The 23,906-nt window shown below is 36.1% G+C and overlaps 2 protein-coding genes across 2 annotated transcripts; both read left to right on the forward strand.

The window, feature by feature from the left end:
- Window positions 1-356: 356 nt before the first annotated feature.
- pxmp4 (peroxisomal membrane protein 4) lies at window positions 357-4,165 on the forward strand. Its single transcript, XM_052598969.1, has 4 exons — window positions 357-515; window positions 810-872; window positions 1,205-1,403; window positions 2,954-4,165. The coding sequence occupies exons 1-4, from the start codon at window positions 403-405 to the stop codon at window positions 3,212-3,214; spliced, it is 636 nt and encodes a 211-aa protein (XP_052454929.1). The 5' UTR covers window positions 357-402; the 3' UTR covers window positions 3,215-4,165.
- Window positions 4,166-7,097: 2,932 nt separating this feature from the next.
- Window positions 7,098-18,458, forward strand: LOC128015267 (protein-glutamine gamma-glutamyltransferase 5-like). The gene is made up of 13 exons (XM_052598971.1): window positions 7,098-7,178; window positions 7,675-7,854; window positions 8,553-8,795; window positions 9,450-9,568; window positions 9,652-9,780; window positions 9,861-10,038; window positions 13,820-13,955; window positions 14,316-14,419; window positions 14,606-14,874; window positions 15,575-15,773; window positions 16,800-16,963; window positions 17,264-17,400; window positions 18,253-18,458. Exons 1-13 carry the CDS (start codon window positions 7,172-7,174, stop codon window positions 18,401-18,403), a joined length of 2,016 nt encoding a protein of 671 aa, XP_052454931.1. The 5' UTR covers window positions 7,098-7,171; the 3' UTR covers window positions 18,404-18,458.
- The last annotated feature ends 5,448 nt before the right edge of the window (window positions 18,459-23,906 follow it).

Raw genomic sequence — 23,906 nt, forward strand, 5'->3', positions numbered from 1 at the left:
ACCCAGGTAAACAATGAATTCATCTTTTCTGTTTATTATAGCATTATAGTTTCAGACCTAAAGTTAAAAGGGATGAAATATGAAGTTAAAATTGTGTGTGAGGAAATAAATATAAAGCTTGCAGCAGCGCCCTCTCGTGCTAAACCTCAGTAATGACCCTCTCTGACCTACTTCAATGAAAAAAAAAAAAAAAAAAAACCTCATAAACCCCTTCTCAGATTTTATTTATTAAGACTTCAGTAATCTTACCTAGGCACAGATAAAAAATAAAAAAAAATAATAAAATAAATAAAAAATTCAGTTGTGATGTTTTATACAAGCGTTCTTCGTAAGCGGAAGTGTTTTGAGCCGGAATGTTTCCGCGTGTGTTACACTGAGAGGCGTCCGTCCAGAAGGAGAGTCATGGCATCTTCAGATCTCTTCAAAACTTTATTATACACACTCAACAATCTCCTGCAACAACACAAATATAAATCTGCTCTGGCAGTCGTCAAAGGCTTCAGGAATGGAGCTGTGTGAGTCTGAATGACCTTTAAACGGCCTTTTATGCGTGTTTGGTAACTAATGCAAGGACACTGTTGTAATTCTAATATTGTTTACGTCTGAACATGCAGCAATTTTAATTATAATGAATTGTGCGTTTTGAAATTATATAGATATATAGAGTGTTATGAGTGTTATAATCAATCAACTTCAAGTAATAGGTCTGTATATTGCTAGCTAGATATTCAAATAAATGAAAAGTTAAGTAATTATTTACTGCTCATATAAAGAGAGTAAATTTTTTCTTTATTTTGTATTTTTTTCAGGTATGGGGCTAAAATCCGTGCCCCTCACGCCCTAGTGATGACGTTTCTATTCAGAAGTGGCAGGTGAAGTGAACTTTGACCTCTCAGATAACTCCATCCCGCTTTAATGTCGAAATAGTTCTATAATATTCAGATATACCATGACTTGCAACAGATATATTAATCCAGCATGAAGCTGTAGTGAAATTAATGCATTTATTTATTTATTTATTTTTTTATTTTTTTGTAAACGTGCATTAGAAAAAAACGGAAAAAAAAAAATCAGTGCACTTGCATATTTTAAGATATTCCGTTGCAACTTTCATATTCATTTACAGTGGCTCAAACATGCATTTTAGTCTGGACAATAATAAATGAAATCTAACCTTTGCTTTGTCTCTGCACATGATCTTCAGTCTGAGAGAGAAGTTGAGGGCGATCGCTCAGGCCACGTACACTCACTCCAGGAATCTGGCCTGCTTTGTGTTCACGTATAAAGGTCTGCAGGCGCTCCAGCAGCGTTTACAGGGAAGACCACTGCAGACGCACTCGTTCCTCGCTGCCTGTGTCGGAGGCTGGCTGGTGTTCGGAGAAAATAACAACATCAACAGCCAGGTTAGTGGAACTCAATGCATTATCAGATTCATCATTAAATCTTTTATCTTAGTGAAATGTTTTATTGGAAAACATTATTTCTTTGAAATAAATTGCACTTGCTTTTATATAATTTGTCTACAGACATTCGTACAGTGCATTTATAAGTGTTCTAATAATGTTTGAGGGCACCGTCAACTGTATATATGATTTATTTATTTATTTTGCTCACCAATGCTGGATTTATTTCTTCAAAATTATTATAATTTCTGTGATGAACAGCTGTATTTTCTGCATCATTCCTCCAGTCTTCAGTGTCACATGATCTTCAGAAATCATTCTAATATGATGATTTAATGCTCAAGAAACATTTCTGATTATTATCGATGTTGAAAACAGTTGTGCTGCTGAATGTTTTTGTGGAAACTGTGAAGCATTTTATTTTTCAGGATTCACAGATGAACGGAAAGTTAAAAAGAACAGCTTTTATTGAAGTAGAATTCTTTTTTTAAGCATTATAAATGTATTTACTTTCACTTTAAACTATTTATTGCATCCTTGAATCATACTTTTCCTAAACACCTGAATGGTAATGTTGTTATTCAGAGAATTTTGAAGCAGCGCAACTGTTGTCAACATTAATAATAATCAAGGGTTTGATGTTGACATTAGTGGGGATAAAAGATAGATAGATAGATTCAGTATTTAGTTGAAGCACCTTTGCTTGGATTCGTCTCTTATAACTTCACACGTCTCGCCTTCTCATTGTCTTCCTCTCTAATATTTCTTGTGTTTTAAACACATTATGTTCTTACCCTGTCAATGCATTCGAGCACATCCTTGAAAGAGCACAGTTCTCTAGTGTGTACTTTAACTTCTCGAGTATGACTCGTTTCAGATGTGGCCAAAAGGACTATAGCAATGGTTACATATTTATATACTCTAATTATTAATTATTTAAAAATGATTGCTACGGTCGCTTAAGTAGTAACTACATATTAGTAGTCCCTAGCATCCCTAATAAATTCCCTATGCTTTTGAGAGCAGCAGATCGGCATATTAGAATTATCCTGATAATTGATAAATGATCATTGATCATCGGAACTGTAATATGTGACCCTGGGCCACAAACCAGTCGAAATTGAGATTTATACATCATCTGAAAGCTGAATATGCTTTCCATTGATGTATGGTTTATTAGGATCGGACAATATTTAGCTGAAATACATCTACCGGTATATGAAAATCTGGAATATGAGCGTGCAAAAAAATCTAAATATTGAGAAAATCATTTTTAAATTTGTTCAAATGAATTCTTAGCCATGCATGCATATTACTTATCAAAAATTAAGTTTTGATATATTTACGGTAGGATGTTTACAAAATATCTTCATGGAACATGATCTTTACTTAATACACTAATGATTTGAAAAGAAAAATCTATAATTTTGACCCATGCAATGAATTTTTGGCTGTTACTACAAATATACCCCAGCGACTTCAGACTGCTTTTGTGCTGCAGGGTCACAAATGTCTTATTTGATTTGATTAATTTTGGCTTGTTCCCCCAGATCAACATGTACCTGCTGTCCAGGATTCTCTTTGCTTTGTCTCGTCTGGCCGTGGAGAAAGGCTTGGTCCCGCAGCCCAGGAAAGACCCGTTCCCGCTGTTCGGCGCGCTGGTGTGGGGAATCGTGCTCTGGTTGTTTGAGTATCATCCTCACACGCTTCAGCCCTCGCTCCAGTCCTCCATGAACTACCTCTACCACGACAGCAACACGTGGCATGACATCTCAGACTTTCTCATCTATAACAAACCAAAAACCAAATGAGATACTGACGAGTCGGAGCTCTTGCATTAAACCATAGAATCTAGGAATCGAACGTTTCACAGCTATATATAACATTGACCGTTCTCTAAACCGTGCTGCTCACGTGTCACAGGATGCACTGAATGACTTCTCTGCACATTGTCTAGATTGTGTTCGCTCCACTTTAAATGAGATTTACACGTCATGATAACTTTGTTAAACTTACAAACTCATTTCAATTCTCTTAAAAACTATTTCAGGCCACATTTCATCCTAAAGCAATTATTTTGCTTGGAGCATTACATTTAGTATAAGGAAAATGTTTAATTTTAGGACCATGCTGGTTAGTTTCTCTAAGTGATGAAGTATAAATGCGTAACATTTTTAAAACGTATGCTTTTTTGCATTTGAGAATCGTAAATCATGAAATCTGTCGAAACTTAATTTTCTATGTGCAATTTCAATTCCCTTTTTTTTTCTTGTTCTTTAGCTGTGTTGGGGTGAAATATGACCTGGGCATGATTTTGGGGAGGTCCTGCAGTCAGTCGCTGGTGTTTTTGTGTGCACCGATGTCTGTAGTGTATGTTAATGGATGCAGATCTCACTACTGTTTTGTTAAACAGCACTTATTTAGACATATTACATTATAAAGTTAACTAAAATCACAATCTTAAAACAAAATGATTGTCATAATCTATACTGTTGATTAATGCTTTATTACATTTAATTATGTGGGTCAATAGTTTATTCTCACAGCAGCATTGCTAAATTGGATAGAAACTTCAAATATTTTATACTTTTGCTAATTGCAAAAAAAGTTTTATTAATCAAAATGCATGGGCCAATATGATCAACAGTATGTTGAAATACAAAAATAATTTTCTGCCATTATATTCAATAGGAATGTGTTGTGTTAGTGTGGATTTGATGTAGGAATGTATGTATTAATTGATTAAATACAGAACCAGAGTGTTTGGGTGAGTCATTAATAATGTTTGAAATATTTGTATTCTGCATAGATCCACATATCATGCGCACATTAGCCTGCTTCACTTCACTGTGAAATTTAGTCATGTCTATGTAAAAATGGTGTACATAGAAAATATTGAAACTGCAGGGAAGTACTGAGTGAAAATTGTACTTAATTTAAAGTACTTTCGCTTTAGAAATACTTGTAAACAAAATTAAGTAACAGTGCATCTTCCTGTTAAGTAACATTTAGTGGCTACCAGTTACATTATGATCTAAAATGTATATTAGCTTTTTTTTTTTTTAAATAAAAAAGTCTAGTCCATTGAATTTTAAGTCAATAAAACAGATATACCAGATTTTATGAAAGCAAATACTTCTCATAATGCTTACAGTAATATCTAGAAGCATATTTTTGTTGATAAATGTATTGTTCCCTTATTTATTTCAAACCATAAGGCAGTAAAGACACCCTACATATTCCCCAAAACACTTGATATTAAGACTTTTTTGTTTGCACCAGACTCTTTTGGTGTGATTTTATTGGAGCAGCCGCTTCTGTCAAGAGTAAGAGTGCTTTAGTACACTACTGTGTTTAACACTTCAGTTCTTATCATTGATCATAAGATATCTTCATTATTTAAGGGCTTTGTGAAGAATGAGTCATTTCAGAAACCTGCACCAAAGGTGTGTTTTTATTGGGAAGGGCCTAACTAGTAACGGTGTTTGGAAAAATAACTTTGATTATTTCCTTGTACTTCAAAATTCATCATCCAGAACGATTTGTTTTGTAAATAAGACTGAATCGCTTAAATGTTTGTGTGCAGGATGAAAATTGGGATTTGAAATCAAACCACACGTTTGATTAATAAAAACATCTTCAGACCACTATAAATATAAATGCATGTTTATAATTTATTCATGCAGACATCTACTGCACAAACGACTTCAAAAACGTTTTCATAAGTTTCTGACAGACAAGTTTTTGTTTCCTCATGACTTGTGAAATCCCACTAATGTTTTTCCTTATACATGCAGATGCTGTCACAGTATTTTGCAACCCCACTACTGAAAGAGAGAGTCATGATTAAATCTCTTCAGTAAAGGAGTGAGCTGAAACTAGGACCAGGCCTGAGTCGGACAGCACCGCACCTTCTGCACGCTGATGATTTATATAATATTCACTCTCACTGGTGTGTGTGAGGGTGTGTGATCTCAAGCCCTTTCCGTGAGTGTGCATCATGACATTGTGTTTGGTAAATCCAGATTATTTAGCCTTCATTAAATGCAGGTTAATTACGCACTTAGAAAACAAGGAAATGATCAGTTATATTATTAGTCACCTGTGAGCGGGAATTGCCCGAAACCTGTAAAGAGAATCTCATATTCTACCCTGGAAAAGCTGAAAAGAAAAACTGCATTGCACAAGTCACATTATTTTTGTTTAAAGGAAGTTATTCCTTTTTTTGTATTATTATTATTATTTTTTTTTAGAACCATTAAGATTAGAATAATTCCACAATTGTCAAACTGTAATGCAAAAACAAAACAAAAAAAAAATAATTATGTGTGTGTGTATATCTATATATATATATATATATATATATATATATATGTGTGTGTGTGTGTTTGTGTTTGTGTGCGTGCGTGCGTGCGTATATACTATATAGTAGCTAAATTGTAATTCGAAATACATGTAATCTGGATTACGTAATTCCAAAATTTGGAATTAGATTATATTACATTTTACAATTCTCATCATTAAATAACATAATATATACTGCAGATATACAGTATACACACTTGTGTGTGTCATTTGTGCAACAGTTTCCTTAAACTATTTAAACCGTTTATTTTATGAACATAAATAATTGTTTATGTTTTGACACAGGAGTGTTTATATTGCTAAAATATAATTCTTGTTTTATACATATTCAGATGCCCGATTACAGACAATAAATACAGTACATTTGAATAGATTATTTAGCCTTCATTAAATGCAGGTTAATTACGCACTTAGAAAACAAGGAAATTATCAGTTATATTATTAGTCATCTGTGAGCGGGAATTGCACGAAACCTGTAAAGAGAATCTCATATTTGACCCTGGAAAAGCTGAAAAGAAAGATGCATTGCATAAGTCACATTATTTTTGCTTAAAGGAAATTATGCCTTTATATATATATATATATATATATTTTATATATATATATATATATATATATATATATATATATATATATATATATATATATATATATATATATATTTCTTTTACTTTTTCTTTAAGCACATACACAGTTTCGAACTTTAAGATCGAATTTTGTAATGGACTTAAATTGTTGGATTATTTGTTGGATTGTTTGCCAGATGTGTCTGAAACATTGCACTCCACATATCTGGTTATAAGAAATATTTACAACTGCACTAAGCCTGCCTTTTATGATATACATCTATATCGGAAGCTTGTTTTTGTTTTTGTACACACACACACACACACACACACATATATATATATATGTGTGTGTGTGTGTGTGTGTGTGCGTATACACTGTATATAGTATATAAATTGTAATTGGAAATACATGTAATCTGGATTACATAATTCCATAATTTAATTACATTGTTACATTTTTATTCTCATAAATAAATAGCATTATATTTACTGTACAGTATATATACAGTATACACACACTTAAACTAACAGTATTGGTGATTACCAAAATCCTTTTTTATGTTTATTTTATGAATATAAATAATTGTTTATGTTTTGTCACAGAAATATAATTCTTTTTTTTAATATACATATTCAGACAACAAATACAGTCCATTTGAATAGCACTCGTGTGATTTGAGGCGTTGGTTGTGGTTGTAACATTTGACATGTTTTAACTTCATTTGAATGTGGTCAAGCAGCTTTAGTGGGAAGGGAAGGGAGGTGGATACTGTATAAAAGCACAATAAACCAAGAATCTGAATCAAACAGCAAACCACAACACAGCAGCACATCATGGACCGTAAGCTTCATGTCTTTATTTTGATCATATTTACTGCTTTACTAGCAGGCATTTTGTTAAACCTTTTACAAAAAAAAAAAAACATAGTAATTGAGTTATTTTGCTATTTAAAGAATTTATTGCATTAATCTTTTCTATTGCATGTAATCTTTTTACATTTCAGATTATTTTACTATTAACAAAATGATTTATAACAATTTATTTTTATTTTATTTTAAATACTTAAATATTTCTAGTTGTACAATTAAGTTGTTTGCTTATAAAATGGCTTTTCAGATGATTTAGAAAATAGTTTGTTTTAAATTCTATTAAAAGTATAATATTTTTATTAAAATAATTATAAATATATTAAATAAGTATATTTTATATTAATATTTATTACATTGATAATATAAATCAGTTTCTACTTTTTATATTTAGTAATTTGCAACTTCATATTAGTTATTTATCCAAAAATTTTTCTGGGAAATAATAACACTTGCTCATTTTTACACAGAGTTCAAGGTTCTATCCATTGACCTGCAACAGACACAAAACCAGATCCGGCACAAGACTGACGGTCTGAGCTCCAGCACGCTGGTTCTGCGGAGAGGACAGGCCTTCACAGTGACCATCAACTATGAAGGACGACCATTCGATCCAGTGAAGGAAAAACTGATCTTCCAAATTGCTTTAGGTGTGTTTGTGTGCTTGCATGTGTGTGTGTGAATTAAAAATGCAACTGCATCTCACATCACCCTCCCTCTGTGATGGTGAAATTCATCAGTATTAGTTAGTCAGATCCAGTACTTTGCAGTACTTTGAATAAAAATGATGATGGCTATGAAAATGTCAGAGATGAAACTACAAAAAACAACATATTTTAGGTTTATTCAAATATAATGTAAAAGTAGTTTGTGTGTTATTTTAAATTAAAAAAAAATACAAATTAAATGTATGCATTTAGCAGACACTTTTATCCAAAGCGACTTTTTACAGTGCATTCATCTGTCAATTTTTAATTGTATTTTCTGTTTTCCCTTTAATTTTAGTAATTTTGTTGAGTTTATCATTTTTATTAGTTTTTTTTAAAATAAGTCTATAATTTTTTTTTTCTTTATTGGTTTGAGTTTATTTAATACTTAAACTGAACGAAAATTATACATGTTGCCTTAGCAACTAGCTGTAATTAAAAAAAAATATTTTAATTAAGTTAACATTTATTTTATTCAAAATAGCAAGATTTTTTTATGGTTAGTTCACTACAGCCCTGGTATAAACTAAATGCATTTAAAAGTGAAGTTGCCTATAAAATCAATCTCTTTATGAGGAAAATGAATAGTATTTTACTTTTCGTACTCTATTCTGACAGCCGCTCCTCTCTCCTCTCTGCAGGTCCTCTGTCTGTGGAGGTCCCGGTCTCCTCTTTCGGACAGCCCTCTCTGACTCAATGGAGTGCCTTCCTGGAGAGGCGTGTACCGAACCCAACTGGACCCCGTGTGCTGTCTGTATCACTGTCCAGCCCTGCGTCTGCTTCAATCGGCGTCTACACGCTCCAGCTGAGGGTCGAGGCCCGCCTGAATGTGAAAACACACTCCCTCGGCCAGATCACGCTCCTCTGCAACCCCTGGTGCCAAAGTGAGTGCTGCCTATGAATCCATACACAACTGAATGCCTTGAAAGCAGGCTGAAAATAATTCTGGCTTTTAGCATGCTGGTATGTGGTTGCTTGCTATTCCAAATCACATAAAGTCTGATCACTTTGGAAAGTAAATGAAGCGCACACCTCTTCCCAACAAGAGATATGATTTGAGAGGACACAACTAAGCAAATGCATAATATTATGTTCAGATTTACAATGGAACACTTACATTTGAGAATAACGCCTAGTGTTTACTACTTTAGAAATCATTCTAATATGCTGAATTGCTCATTAATTACTCTCAATTATTATTGGTACTTAATTGTTAGTAATGATTCTTATGTTTAAAACAGTTGTGCTGCTTCATATTGTTGTGGAAATCTAGATACATTTTTTTTGTCTTCTCTAATGGATTGAACTTTCAATAGAACAGCATTTATTTGAATAATACACTTCTTGACTTCAGTTTTTGATTAGTTTAATGCATCCTTGGTGAAAGAAAAATAGTCAGTGTCTTTAATTGCATTGCTTTCGAATTGCTTTTAAACACCTCTAAAATCACAGTAATGCACAACTTTTTGTCGCTTACTGCTTTCATTTAATGTAATTACACGCAGATCACCTATAAAACAAATTGTGTTTTTCTGCAGCTGATTCGGTGTTCCTGCAGGCGGAGGATCTGAGGAATGAATATGTTAGGAGTGATATTGGCCTGCTGTTTAAAGGCAGCCCTGGTAATGTGGTCTCCAGACCCTGGTCGTTCGATCAGGTGAGATGTTTGATCACTGACTGACAGCACAGCACTGAAAAAGACTTCACATTAACTCCTGTGATGCATTAATGTGTTTTCAGAATGAAAAAGGGATACTGGACATCTGTATGAAATTGCTGCAGTTGAGTCCTCAATATCAAGCGGACATGAGAACAGATCTGCAGAACCGCAGCAGTCCGGTTTACATCGGCCGTGTGATCTCAGCGATGGTGAGGATCTGCTCTCGTTCTCTCCCCTCTGCTCTCTCTCTCTTCATGCATTAATATAGTCTCTCTGTCTTTCTAAACAGGTGAACTCTAACGATGATAAAGGGGTGTTGATGGGAAACTGGTCAGGTGACTACAGTGGTGGCGTCAACCCTTCACAGTGGTCCGGCAGCGCAGATATTCTCAGGAAGTGGGCAGAAACACAATTCAGGGCTGTGAAATACGGACAGTGCTGGGTGTTTGCTGCTGTCATGTGTACAGGTGGGACACATATCAACAATTACATTCAGAAGTTTGGGGTCAGTGTGAATTTTTTTTTTTTTTTATGCATTCAATTGAACAAAAGTTGAAGTAAAGACATTTATAATATTACAAATGATTTCTGATTCAAATAAATGCTGTTCTTTTGAACTTTCTATTCATCAAATAATCCTGAAAAATAAAAGATATCACAGTTTCCATAAAAATATGACTGTTTCAAACATTGATGATAATCCGAAATGTTTCTTGAGCAGCAAATCTGTACATTAAAATGATTTCTGAAGGATAATGTGACACTGAAGACTGGTGTAATTATGCTGAAAATTTAGCTTTGATCACAGAAATAAAATACAATTTTAAAATATATTCACATAGAAAGCAGGTATTTTACATTCTAATGATATTTCACAATATTACTGATTGTACTGTATTTTTAGATTAATTGAATGCATATTTAGTGAACAGAAGAGACTTACTGACCCCACATTTTTGAATTTTAGCATATGAGCTTTAAAGTGTTACTCAAAAATCTTTTAAAAGGTCAAGATCAAGGTCAAATTTATGTATATAGCACAATTAAAACATCAAGAATGTTGACCAAAGTGCAATCATAACAAGATAATTTAAACACAATTTAGAAATAATAATAATAATAAAATGAAATAAAAATAAGAATAAAACAGTTGGTTGAAAGAGCATATTATTTAATTAATCTGTGAATTGCTGCTTTAATGAGTTGTTGGTAATTTAATTAGTGATTGAGAAATCACTTCGGTGACCGACGAAACTGGGATATTGCTTCGATAGACCAATCTACTTCGAGTGTAATCTAAATGAACTAGTGCACATTGGCATGCAATTATTGCATCCAGCTGCCGCTGATCAAAGCGTGAGTATAATAAGGCAGCAGATGCAATGCATAACAGCTTTTCACTGAGGAGCCGAGCCGGAGACCCGGTGGTCTCATGAAGGCCTGGCACCGGACATTCCAGTCCAGATGCCTAGGGTATGGAGGATCTCAACAGGTTCTACAGTACGGACACTCGGGAGCAGTTTTAGCAAGCCAACAATCAGTGCCACTACCCGTTTGAGGTGAGAACACAGGAGGATACTGGCTCTACACGAAGGCTATAGAAACTAGTGAATGTGTTAGGGGTTACCCAGCACGCAGCTCTACAAATATCTGTCAGTTAGGTGCCAGGAACCAGTGCCCAGGAGGATGCAAAACTTCTAGTTGAGTGAGCTCGCAACCTGAATGGGCAAGGCACACCCTGTGCCTGATAAGATAGAGTTATGGCGTCAATAATCCAGCAGGCCATCCTCTGCTTAGAGACGGCATTCCCCTTCTGCTGGCCTCTGTAACAGACAAAGAGCTGGTCTGAGTTCCTGGAGCTTTGTGTCTGGTTTACGTAGCATTTCAATGCTCAGACGGGACAGAGCAAAGCCAGGGCTGGATCTTCCTCCTCCAGGGGCAGCGCTTGCAGGTTCACCACTTGGTCTTTGAAGGGTGTGAGGGGAACATTCGGCACGTAGCTGGCCCAGGGCCTATGGATTACCTGGGAGTCAGCCGGCTCAAACTCTAGGCATAAATCGTTGACCGAAAATACATGCAGGTCCCCTACCCTCTTGATGGAGGCCAGTGCAAGCAGGAGCAGAGTTTTCAATGAAAGAAACTTCTGCTCAACTGAATGCAAAGGCTCAAATGGGCCCTGCTGTAGTGATTTTAGCACTAGAGTCAGGTCCCAAGAGGGTATAGAGGGGGACCGGGAAGGATTTAACCTCCTGGCCCCTCTAAGGAACCTGATGACAAGGTCATGCTTCCCTAAAGACTTCCAATTCATGGGGTCATGGTACGCAGCAATAGCGGCAACCTGGAACTGAGGGTGTAGGGAGACAGCCTTCGCTCCAGACCTTGCTGCAGAAAGGAAAGCAGGACTGCAATCGGGTATCTTCGGGGGTCTTCTCGGCGAGAAGAACACCACTCGAAAAGCAGGTTCCACTTGAAGGCATATGTGTGTCTCGTAGACACTGCTCTTGGCGAAGTGATGGTGTTCACTACCTCCTGAGGTAAGTCACCTAGAACCTCCGCGTCCCATCCAGGGAACAGACATGGAGTTTCCAAATGTCTGGATGTGGGTGCCAAACGGTGCCCCGTCACTGAGTCAGTGGATCCTTCCTCAGACGAATCAACCAAGGAGGGGCTGTAGCGAGGAGCACTAGTGTGGGAAACCAGGTCCGAGTGGTTCAATATAGCGCCACTACGCATATTTGCGTAGGCCCTGGGGCCAGCTGTGTGCCACTGCGTCCATGCCGAGTATGGCAGTGAGAGGTTTCTGGAGAAGCAAACAGGTCTACCTAAGCAGCTCCGAACAGTCTCAAAATCAGCTGGACTGTCAGGGGAGGGAGTTGCCATTCCCCCAGGAGCATTGCTTGAGACAGCTCGTCGGCTGTATGGTTGAGCAGACCCGGAATGTGAACAGCACAAAGTGACGTCAGAAACTTCTGACTCTAAATGGTGGTGGCGGGCAAGTTGCGACGGTAGCACATAACTCCTTGTCGGTTGATGCATGCCACAGTCGCTGTGTTGTCCATTCAGACCAGCATGTGCTTGCCTCATAAGTGACCTTTGAGATGGTTCAAGGCAAGGTGCACTGCTAACAATGTGCTAATGCAGTTGCGGGCCCGTCCAAACCCCTGAGACTGCATGACCGTGGTACGTGGCCCGTAAATCCGTGTAAACAACAGCATGTCTGGAGATCTGTTCTATTGTCACCCCTGCCCAGAGGAATGTAAGATCTGACCACGGGTTGAGGGTTTGGTGACAGGCCGGTGTAACTTGGACCCACTGAGTGCCGCACTTCCACACCTACCTCGGGACTCAGCCATAAAGCCAGTGCTGGGGCGGTGTCATATGCCCCAGGAGCCTCTGAAATGTTTTTTTAGTGGGACCGCTGGTTTGCCCTTGAACGTATTTAAGCAGGCTAGCACCAACCATGCACCTCTGTTCCTCTGTGTTGTCCACTTTCTGTTTGACCAAATCTGACTCCATAGCGAGTAAAGAGATCCTCTGCATCGGCGAGAGTTTGGTCCTTTCCCGAAGGCCCAACAGGCTGAGGTGCCGGAGCACCAGGTCCCTGTGCCCGCTCAACTGATCCTAAGATTGTGCTAGTGTCAGCCAATCATCTAGATAGTGAACACCTTGCTCTCTGAGGGGAACAAGAGCACGTTCCGTGGGTTCCTCCACTGGATCAGAGATGCAAGAGGAGTGATGGTCCCCAGAGGGTTGGTTCCCTGTGGGGGTTTGCCACCACAGTAATCCTCAAACCACCCGCGCTACTGCCGGAAGTGGTCCACGTCTGTCGGCCACCAGATCGAGCCCCAGATCATGGCAGCTGGACTCCGCCCCCCTGAATGTAGCAGAGCCAGGTTCACTGCTTTGAGATGTTAATCTTCCCGCAGTGGGAACATGACTCATCCACGAAGGCCACCTCAGCGTGCTCGATGCCAAAACACGTGAGGCAACGATCGTGACCAACATCTGTTGCCTGGTAACGAACGCACCCAGAAACGCATGGGTGAAACTGCATCCTTATAAGGACGATCCAACGTCTCAGGACGATCCATCGCTGGATGCAATTATTGCATGCCAGTGTGCATTGGCTCATTTGGTACACTCTCGAAGTAGATTGGTCTATTGAAGCAATATCCCAATTTCGTTGTGATGTCGAGAGTGTCCGACTGAAAGGGAACAAATGTGTTTGTTTGTGTGACAAATGTGTAGTAATGAGAGCCCTTGGCATTCCGACTCGCGTCATCACCAACTTCAACTCCGCTCACGACTCAGACGGGAACATGGTGATCGAGGAACATTACAATGAGATGGGAAAAAAGCTGTCTATGAGCAAAGATAGCATCTGGTGAGTTATGCTAGAAAGTGTCTGTAGTTATGGTCCTAAGACATACATTACTGCTAAGTTAATGGTAGGATTGTTCATGTTTTTGAAAGCAGCCTCTTTTACTCACCAATGCTGCATTTATTTAATCAACTAACAGTGAAATATTATTCCAATTTGAAATAACTCTTTTCTATGTGTATGAACTGTAAAATTTAATCTTTTCCTGTAGTCCTTAAATGTTTTTCCTCATACTTCAGTAAAAGTATCTTCACCATCTCTACACTACAGTATACAGATAAACTTGAATGATTGCTGTGGAAAGGAATAATTCATTGAGGTTTAATCCATCAGAACACTGAAAAGTGTTTGGTCTTTTCTCAGGAACTTCCATGTTTGGGTGGAGAGCTGGATGAAGAGGCCTGATCTGGGTCAAGGTTATGACGGATGGCAGGTTCTCGACGCCACGCCACAAGAGAAGAGCGCAGGTCTGTCATTACAGAGATGTTTACAAGGCTAACACATGTAGAAACTTGCTGAAAGACCAGTTTCATATAGGCGGGTTTATGTTGGTTAGTACTGGTCTTGTGGGCTTTGTTCTAAAACCTAGTGAGCTGTCTACAAAGCATGCTATTTTTTGATGTTGATGTTTAAACATTAATATTCTGTCACAGGAATTTTCCGCTGTGGTCCTGCTGCTGTTAAAGCCATTTATCAGCAGAAGGTGGACGCTCAATATGACGTGCCATTCGTTTACGCAGAAGTGAATGCCGATGTGCGTACAATAATCATCAAAGACAGGAAGATATTATCAAACAGCATTGATAAAAAAAGAGTTGGAGCCCTGATCGCCACCAAACGTCCAGGATCCATGCTTATGCAGGACATCACGTCTGAATACAAAACTGAGAAGGGTAAGAGAAAGAGTGAGAGAGAAAGAGAAGCATTCTGTTAAAATACTGTTAGTTTAATTCAAAAATCTCATTCTTTCACATTTAGATAAACTCCCATCTAGTGCAGATGCTGGTAAGTCATTTTAACTTTAGAATGTCTAAAGCTGAAGTGTGTAATTCAGTTGACTAGTATCAGCTTTACCAATACTTTTTTTTATTAAAGACAATGAAAAATTTTCGATTTTAAAATCAGTTTAGAGAATATTTTTTTGTAAATATTTTTTTATGATTTTCTTTGTAATATTTTTTTGTTGTTCAATTAAGGTCGCATAAGACAACCTGTTCGAGATGGAGAAGGTGGATGTAAGTTAAAACATTTTGGTGAAGGATTACACTGACACAATTTTCAATTTTTTGTAAAACACTCCAATCTTTGTTTATCTTAAAACATATATATTTTTTTAAAGGTTTCTTGATACATTTTATCATAAAATTGACAAACATTAATTAACTAAACACCAACTGAATCAATTTTGAGAATATTTTTATGTAAATGTCCTTTTAATATTTTCTTTTAAATATTATTTTGTTATTCATCTCAGTTGACGGATCTTACTCTATTCGACGCATGGAAAGTGAAGGTGAGTTCTAGCATTCGGTTTTCCACCCCTCATAAACACCGTTCCTTGTTTGTTTGAGTCATATAAATGAAAGCAGTTATCTAACATCTATTTCCATGCAGCTTCTAAGGGCACTGCAGTTTCTCTCCAGCTTCTGAAAGCCCCTGTAGTCGGAGAAAACATTTCTTTCAATGTCATAATCACTAACAATGCGGCCGCTCCAAAACTGCTGAAAAAACACGTGAACGCTCAGAACAAGGAGTACAACCGCAATCCCACTGGAACCTTCTGGGAGGCTCATGACGACGTGAAGATCGGCCCGAAAGAAAGTGAGTCTTGCAACCTGCAAAATGAGTTTAAAATGTACTTAAAAAAAAAAAAAAAAAAGTGTTAGAAATATTACAATTTGTTCCACAGTCTTATCACAATTATTTAAATAATGTTGGGTTTTTAAGAAACTTATTTTCCTATAAAAATTAATTATATAAATAAAGCCGTATAAGGTAACAAAACATAATTTGTTTGTGTGATACGATATGATTCATGATACTGATTTCCCGATAAAAATTTAACAAAATGAGATTTAAGAAAATTATAAGCGAAAAAGGTGTTCTGTTAGAAATTTAAAGGCAACCACAACTTTTTAATCACGATCCAATCAAAGATGCTGCCTGCATACAGCATGAGCAGTCTTTGATTTAAATTAGATTTTATCATCTTGAAAACAACAGAATGGTCTGACTTTAGCTTTATGTAACTATAAAACATCTGCATTAAACAGAAAAAGCAGAAGCTCTGAATGAGACGCAGATTCACTCTCTGATAGCAGGTGGCGCTTACAGAACAGCAGTGATACAGGGTTTTCTTTGCAGTGTCTTATAAAATAAAATACTTTCATAAATGCATTATACAGAGGCAAGATGAAAAAAAAAAACACTTTGTTCCACTCAGAGATACATTCATATAAACTCCCACACCCATTTGTATCACAAATAGTTTAACATCTTAACCCACATATTTAATTTATAATTTTTTTTTTTTTTTTTTTTTTTTTTTTATAAATTTTCAACCTGTTCGGTGTGCATCATTACATCTCTCATCACGTGACCAAGATTTAGCATAGGACTGTGAAATATTTATCATGGAATGCACACCATATGCTGTTTATATAATAGTAGACAGAGTAGAATTACATTGCACACAGCCGGTATACATAACAAAATTCTTCTACTTGCAAGTCTTGTTAAATCATCCATCTGGACCACATGACTTTGAATACCTCAAAAACATGGTGACCTGATTCATTAGGAATTGCGAGGTCATGAGACTGAATCCTGTTTCTTGTACTCCACCAGCTCTGACTATAAAACATGAGATCTCCTTCAAAGACTACATGCTGAAGGAGGCTGCGGAGGATTTTATGGTTAACCTGGCAGTGGTTATGGAGGATGTGGAGTCTCAGGAGAGAGTGCTGGCATCCGAAGAGTTCAACATCCGCAGCCCTGCCCTCAATGTACAGGTATATAGTGACCCAACATGGACATTAAGACAAGCTTTAAAAGAAACACGACCTCCTCTACCCTTGAGCCCCTCTGTAAGAAACAATAAGATGTTATATCAAGACAAAATTAAATATAAATATATGTAAAAACAATTTTTTTAATGATCTATTATATATATGTGTGTGTGTGTGTGTGTGTGTGTACACATTAGAAATACCTTTAGAATGCATTACACATAAGTTTTTTTTTTTTCTGTAGAACTTAATTCACAAGTAAAAAAAAACTAAACAAACAAAGCTATTTGTGTTTTCTTCCAGATTCAGAATGAGTTCTCGGTCATCATCAACACACCACAAGTTGCCACGGTGACCTTCACAAACCCGTTCAATGCTGCAGTGAGCGGCGAACTGACTGTATCCGGTTCAGGACTCTTGGAAGAGAAGGCTCAAATGACGTGCGTAGTTTTAAAGCTCTTTTCTGAGCATCAAACAAATTAATTCACTCAAATCAACTGTTTCCGAACAGGTTTTCCCAAACACTCCCCCTTTCTGCCATTGGTTAGATAGCCCCGCCCCCAAATGCACACCATTGGTTGCTACAATGTGTCAGGCTGGTTGGAATGCTCAAATAAACAGAATGTTTAGAATCAGTCACAGTGTTACAGTTTCATCATCATTAGCTTGTATAAGAGAAAGTATTTTAACATACAAAAAATTACACACAGTACTTTTATTGTGAAAATACAGTTATTTTAAGTGTCCCAAGTTGGGCTTACATCTGCAAAACCCTTTCAGAATTTACAATGGTAACCATTGCAAAGAAAAGGCCATCGTGAATAGAGATTTATAGAACAATTCAGCCACATTATACCGCAATGTCATTAAAAAAGTAATTAACAAAATAACAGAACGAATCTTACTCTGTTTTAAAATAGATCCCATTTACAATTATTTTGATTTTACAGTAGTAACAGTGGTCTCATGGAAGAAACTGTGCTTTTCACGATAAATTTAGTTCACATACATGATGAGTGAGTCTGAAACATTCAGTTTTAAAAAGTGGTGTTTCTGAGAGTTTTGGCATTATTATCTTAGACATCATTTTCAATGCTAAAGTCACTACACACTTGTTAGTCAGCATTTCTGAAGCACTTCTGTAACCATATGATGTTACAGTTCATTTGTGACCATCCAGATTTGCACCATTATACACACTTAAAAAAAAAATCACTAACCCTAAATATGAGCAGCGTTAATAGTGATGCTTTTCTGTTTTTGTTCTAAATGTCCTGTTCCTTATATTTCAGGATTACGATCCAGCCTCGAGAAACCATGAAGAGGCCCGTAAATTTCACTCCCAGGATGGCAGGTTCCAAGATGCTTTCGGCTAGTTTAGTGCTGACAAATCCACCCACCGTCATTCACGGATTCAAGACCATCAATGTTCAAGCATCTTAGATTGAAACATTTCTAGACATGATTGTGTACTTGAAATGCCACACTTGTGATTGAGACACATTTAGAAATTAATGCTTTTAAATTATTCACAAACAATTTTTTTTTGACTTGATTAACCAATGAATTGTGTATTCAATATTATTTAGGCACAATCCTTAAAATAAAGTATTTCTTAACATGCATTTTACTGTTTGTGATCTGTTCACATGCATTTTCCAGCAGAGGGCAGACTAGTGAAGTCATTCACAGCAGACACTGTCACTGAGTGAAACATGTTGAAAAGGATAAATTACAAATATAGAAAATGCTGACAAGTCCCTGCCCAAATTCAGGTTTATTTGTATAGCGCTTTTTACGATACAAATCATTGCAAAGCAACTTTACAGAAAAGTACGTTTCTACAATATTTAGTAGTAGCTTATGAGTGGTGACTGTCAGTTTATGTGCATATGACAGGAATTTTCAAAAATTATGTATACCAGACAATGAACATTATTAACAGGAATTATTATATGATGCAGTCACACTTGTAGCAATATTTGTTAGTTCTATTTGCTGATTCAGGGTTGGCATCATATGGGGTCCTCTGAGGGGTAAGCATCATCTCTTCTCAGGTGTTCTGGATCCAGACTGGAGCTTGTGTAATTCTAGTTACCACGGGATGTAAATCCTGTGGCAAAGCATAGAAACAAAAAGAGGCATCATTAGCATAGCTGCTGTTCCAACAAAGTAAAAATAAATTGTTTTAACCGAAGCTAAAGAATAACAATGCACAGTTGATCAGGTACAACTGCAGTCACAAATTATGAGATGCATTATTCAAATCCTTGGTGAAAGAGATGCGTTTTTAATCTATATTTGAACAGGGAGAGTATGTCTCATCACCGAACGTTATCAGGAAGGAGTCCAGAGTTTGGGAATCAAATGCGAAGCGTTTTGTGTCCTTAGGGAGCATGATGTATTGTAGCGTGGTAGAAGACTAGTTAGGTACAAAGGAGCTAAACCATTAATGGCCTTATAGGTAAGTAATGATAATTTGTAACTGATACGGAACTTAATAGGTAGCCAGCGCAGAGACTGTAAAATTGGGGTAATATGATCATATTTTCTTGACCTTGTAAGTACTCTAGCCGCTGCATTTTGGACTACCTGTAGCTTGTTTATTGAAGATGCAGGACAACCACCTAGAAGTGCATTACTACAGTCCAGTCTAGAGGTCATGAATGCATGAACTAGCTTTTCTGCATCAGAAACAGGTAACATGTTTTGTAGCTTGACAATGTTTCTAAGTTGCTGTCTAATATAACACCCAGATTTTTGACTGTAGAGGAAGTAACAGTACATCCGTCTAGTTGCAAACTGTAGTCTACTAGATTTTGTGAACTGTTTTTTTTTTTGGTCCAATAAGTAATATTGCTGTCTTGTCCGAATTTATGAGAAAATTATTGGTCATCCAATCTTTTATATTTTTAACACACTCTGTTAGCTTAGATAATTTTGAAGTTTCATCTGGTCTCGTTGAGATATATAGTTGAGCATCTTCAGCATAACAGTGGAAACTAATCCTGTATTTTCTAATAATATTATCAAGGGACAACATGTATATTGAAAATAGAAGGGGGCCTAGGACAGATCCTTGTGGCACTCCATATTTTACTGGTGATAAATGAGATGACTCCCCATTTAAATAAACAAAATGGTAGTGATTGGACAGGTAGGATCTAAACCATCTTAGAGCCTGCCCTTGAATACCTGTATAGTTTTGTAATCTATCTATGAGTATGTCATGATCTATGATGTTGAACGCAGCACCAAGATCTAGTAAAACCAGCAATGAGATGCAGCCTTGATCTGACGCAAGAAGCAGGTAATTTGTAATTTTAACAAGTGCAGTTTCTGTGCTATGGTGGGGCCTGAAACCTGACAAAAATTCTTCATACAGATCATTTTTTTTACAGGAAGAAGCTCAATTGAGCAGACACAACTTTTTCTAAAATTTTAGACATAAATGGAAGATTTGAAATAGGCCTATAATTTGCCAGTTCACTAGGATCTAGTTTTGGTTTCTTAATAAGAGGCTTAATAACCGCCAGCTTGAATGGTTTTGGGAAGTGAGCTAAAGATAAAGACGAGTTAATGATATTGAGAACCGGTTCTTCTGCTACAGGTAACAGCTCTTTCAGTAATATAGTGGGTACAGGATCGAATAAACATGTTGTTGGTTTAAATGCAGTGATAGGTTTATTGAGCTCTTCCTGTCCTATAGTTGTAAAGTACTGCAGTTTACCTTCAGGTGGATGGATGAAACTGAAGTATTAAACGCTGTGGAATCTACATTAGTTATTGTATTTCTGTTGTTATCTATTTTATCAGTGAAGAAAATCATTATGTTCTTAAATCATTAAGAAAATCATTAAGTATTTAATACCATTAAACGTTAATGGAATATTTGAATCAGGTGGCGTGGGTAATTTGTTCATTTAGCCACTGTGTTAAATACAAACCTTGTATAGTTTTGCTTATTTTCAATGAGTGTGTGGATATGTATTATCAACGTGAATATTAAAATCTTTTTTACGATTTTGACGATTAGCACTTTATCAATTGTAACCAAAAGGTCTGAGAGGAAATCAGAAAATTATTTTATAAAAGAATATAAAATAATATAGAAATAGGAATTCTACACTACTTCAGTCTGTGTGCATTGAATTTATTTAATACATGAGTTTCACAATTTGAGTTGAATTACTGAAATAAATGATATTTTCCATGACATTCTTATTTATTTAGATGCACCTGTATATATTAATACCTCTAGTGTACATACATGTACCTTTTGTAATAGTACTGCCCTAGTAACTGCTTATGTAGCTATCTTTTATTTTGTGAGATTGTATTGTATTTCATTTGTATTTGCTGCTAATTAAAAATATATAAAAATTAAGAGCACAGAAAAAAATTCAGGAGCACATTCTTAACATTAACAAAAATTTGCATTTCCGTTTACAAAGTAATATTCGAAGTCATTTACAGGGGCATTTTTTTTTCAAAGTATGTTCTCTTTCATGACAAATTCAATGAAATCAGTATTTACAAAATTCATTTGCAAATACAGAGGTGGCACAGAACACAATAGTGGCTTGTAGGTATTTACAGAATTTTTTAATAAGGCTCAGAGGTTGCATGAGTGCAATTAACTTCATAAAGTCATGTTGAGAATAATGTTCAAACGTAAGGACACTCCGCTCCATATGACTAGTAAGCCAATTCTCAAATAACTAGTATGATGTCTTTTGTTTTACATGCTCAAATGATAGAAGTACTTGTGCTGTCCAATCTATTAAGACTGTGTCTGTTCCCTGAATAGTGAGGTCAAAATATACATTTAATGTAGGATCTATAAAAATCATATCGTGATTAAACCAGAAAAATGTAAAGTAAATGAACAAAAGCAATTTTTAAAGTTTGGGCTAATAAATATTAGATCACTCACACCCAAAGCAGTTACTGTAAATGAAATGATCACAGATAATAGTTTTGATGTCCTTTGCTTGACTTAAACATGGCTAAAACCAAATGATTATATTGGTCTAAATGAGTCGACTCCACCAAACTACTGTTATAAGCATAAGCCCCGTCAGACTGGTCGTGGCGGAGGTGTTGCAACAATATATAGTGATATACTCAATGTTACCCAGAAAACAGGATACAGGTTTAACTCATTAAAAAAACTTCTGCTTAAGTATAAATAAATCTATTGTGTCTCTTCCTCTGGAACCTGGACCACCAGGGCCATATATAGATTTCCTGTTGATAAAATGAGGCATTTGTTGCATCCACTTGGGACATAATTACTGATTATAATGACTTGCCTTTTTACGCATTGTGTATCGTGCTTCGTAAACATAAAACCATGTCTGCATTTGTGATCTGAGAAACATCAAACAAGCCTACTCTACTGCTCAAAACTTGTGTCTGAATAATCATTGGCAAATTATTTAAATATAAATAATGTACAAGCTGTGAGTCAGAAGAGCTTGCAACACTCCATAGAGAAAGGAAAAATTTAAATTGCATCATATGACCCATTTTAAAAACAAAGCATGAACACATGTTAGACTGCACCCCATAAACACAAAGCCTAGAAAAAACCCCACCCCTTTAATGATGTGTATTCAACTACCCAGACCTTAAATGCTGTTACAACACTTTTTCTCTGATGTCAGTCCAGATGAAAGGGTTGATCTTCTTGCAGCTGAACTTTGCAGAACAGCAGATCTTCTTTTTCTATGTTTCTCCACTTGGTTGTATTTTACATTTAGTCTAGTCTTTTATTTTACCTGTACAGTACTTTGTTTTCAACTTCTGTTGTTATTAAATGTGCTTTATAAATCAATAAACTAAACTAAACTTAAGAATCAATCCACACTTGGTTTGTTCAAACCAATACAGATATGGACTTAAAATGTTGTCTTCAGTCTACACTATAATTATAAAAAAATATCAATTTAGAATTAAATCTACATGCAACCTCAGAGAGATGAACTTCTTAGTTTTGTTTTTTGTAACACATTTTTATTGAATTTTACTGCACATTTAACAAACAAATATAACATAACATACATTTCAATACAAGCATACCTTATTCAAATCTCTCCCCCTCCACTATAGACCTGGCAGTCTTTTAATATTTTATAATATAGATATATATATATATGTATATAGTTTGGGTTTTTGCTTTCAGACATATTGTACCCCACTCATCCAATGAAATGTCTTTATTTAAATCTTGCTTTATTTAGATCATCCATGCTTGCCTTTTGTTTTCAGTACTTTCTTTATGATTCTGTACCAGTATATCATATAACTGGGTAATTTGCCCTTTACTGAAACAGTCGTGTGTGGAAAAAGTTTCCAGTGTGGATAACGAAGGGGGTTGTACAGAATTTTTCAATTTCAAAAAAATAAAACTTCTAAGCTGCAAGTATTTAAAAATAAATGTTTGCAGGGTATATCGAACTTAGACACCAGCTTGTCAATTGACATTAATATATTATTTTCATATAAATCCATCGATCTAACAATACTCTTATTTAACCATAAAACATAAGTCATTTTTGGCTGGGCTGAAATATTCATTACACCAAATTGGAGAAAAACAAGACAACAATGGGGTCTCTCCAAGAAATGTATGAACTTCGTACCGTATCATAATGGTATTTTTTACTAATAGATTGTCCGTCTTCTTTTTTAGTTCCTTAAGGGTTGTTGAATATAAAAAGCTATCAAGTGTCAAGCCTTTTGTGTTCAACTTTTCAACCTGTATCCAAGGTATATTCGTATCTTTTGAGAACCAGAACATTGCAGTCCTCATTCGAGCAGCCCAATAATACCATAATAAGTTTTGTAATTGTAACCCTCCCCTGTCATAGGGCAAGTACAAAAGGGAAAGTCGAAGCCTAGACTTCCTATTACTCCAGATAAAATTAGAAAGACACTTACT

The sequence above is a fragment of the Carassius gibelio genome, chromosome A6 (genome assembly GCF_023724105.1).
Source record: "Carassius gibelio isolate Cgi1373 ecotype wild population from Czech Republic chromosome A6, carGib1.2-hapl.c, whole genome shotgun sequence".
Lineage (NCBI taxonomy): Eukaryota > Metazoa > Chordata > Actinopteri > Cypriniformes > Cyprinidae > Carassius > Carassius gibelio.

Coding starts and splice junctions, on each gene's coding strand:
- pxmp4 (XM_052598969.1), top strand. CDS start 403: ATGGCATCTTCAGATCTCTTCAAAACTTTATTATACACACTCAACAAT. Junction 516..809: donor GGCTTCAGGAATGGAGCTGT/GTGAGTCTGAAT, acceptor TATTTTTTTCAG/GTATGGGGCTAAAATCCGTG. Junction 1,404..2,953: donor ATAACAACATCAACAGCCAG/GTTAGTGGAACT, acceptor TTGTTCCCCCAG/ATCAACATGTACCTGCTGTC.
- LOC128015267 (XM_052598971.1), top strand. Junction 13,956..14,315: donor ATGAGCAAAGATAGCATCTG/GTGAGTTATGCT, acceptor GTCTTTTCTCAG/GAACTTCCATGTTTGGGTGG. Junction 14,420..14,605: donor GCCACAAGAGAAGAGCGCAG/GTCTGTCATTAC, acceptor ATTCTGTCACAG/GAATTTTCCGCTGTGGTCCT.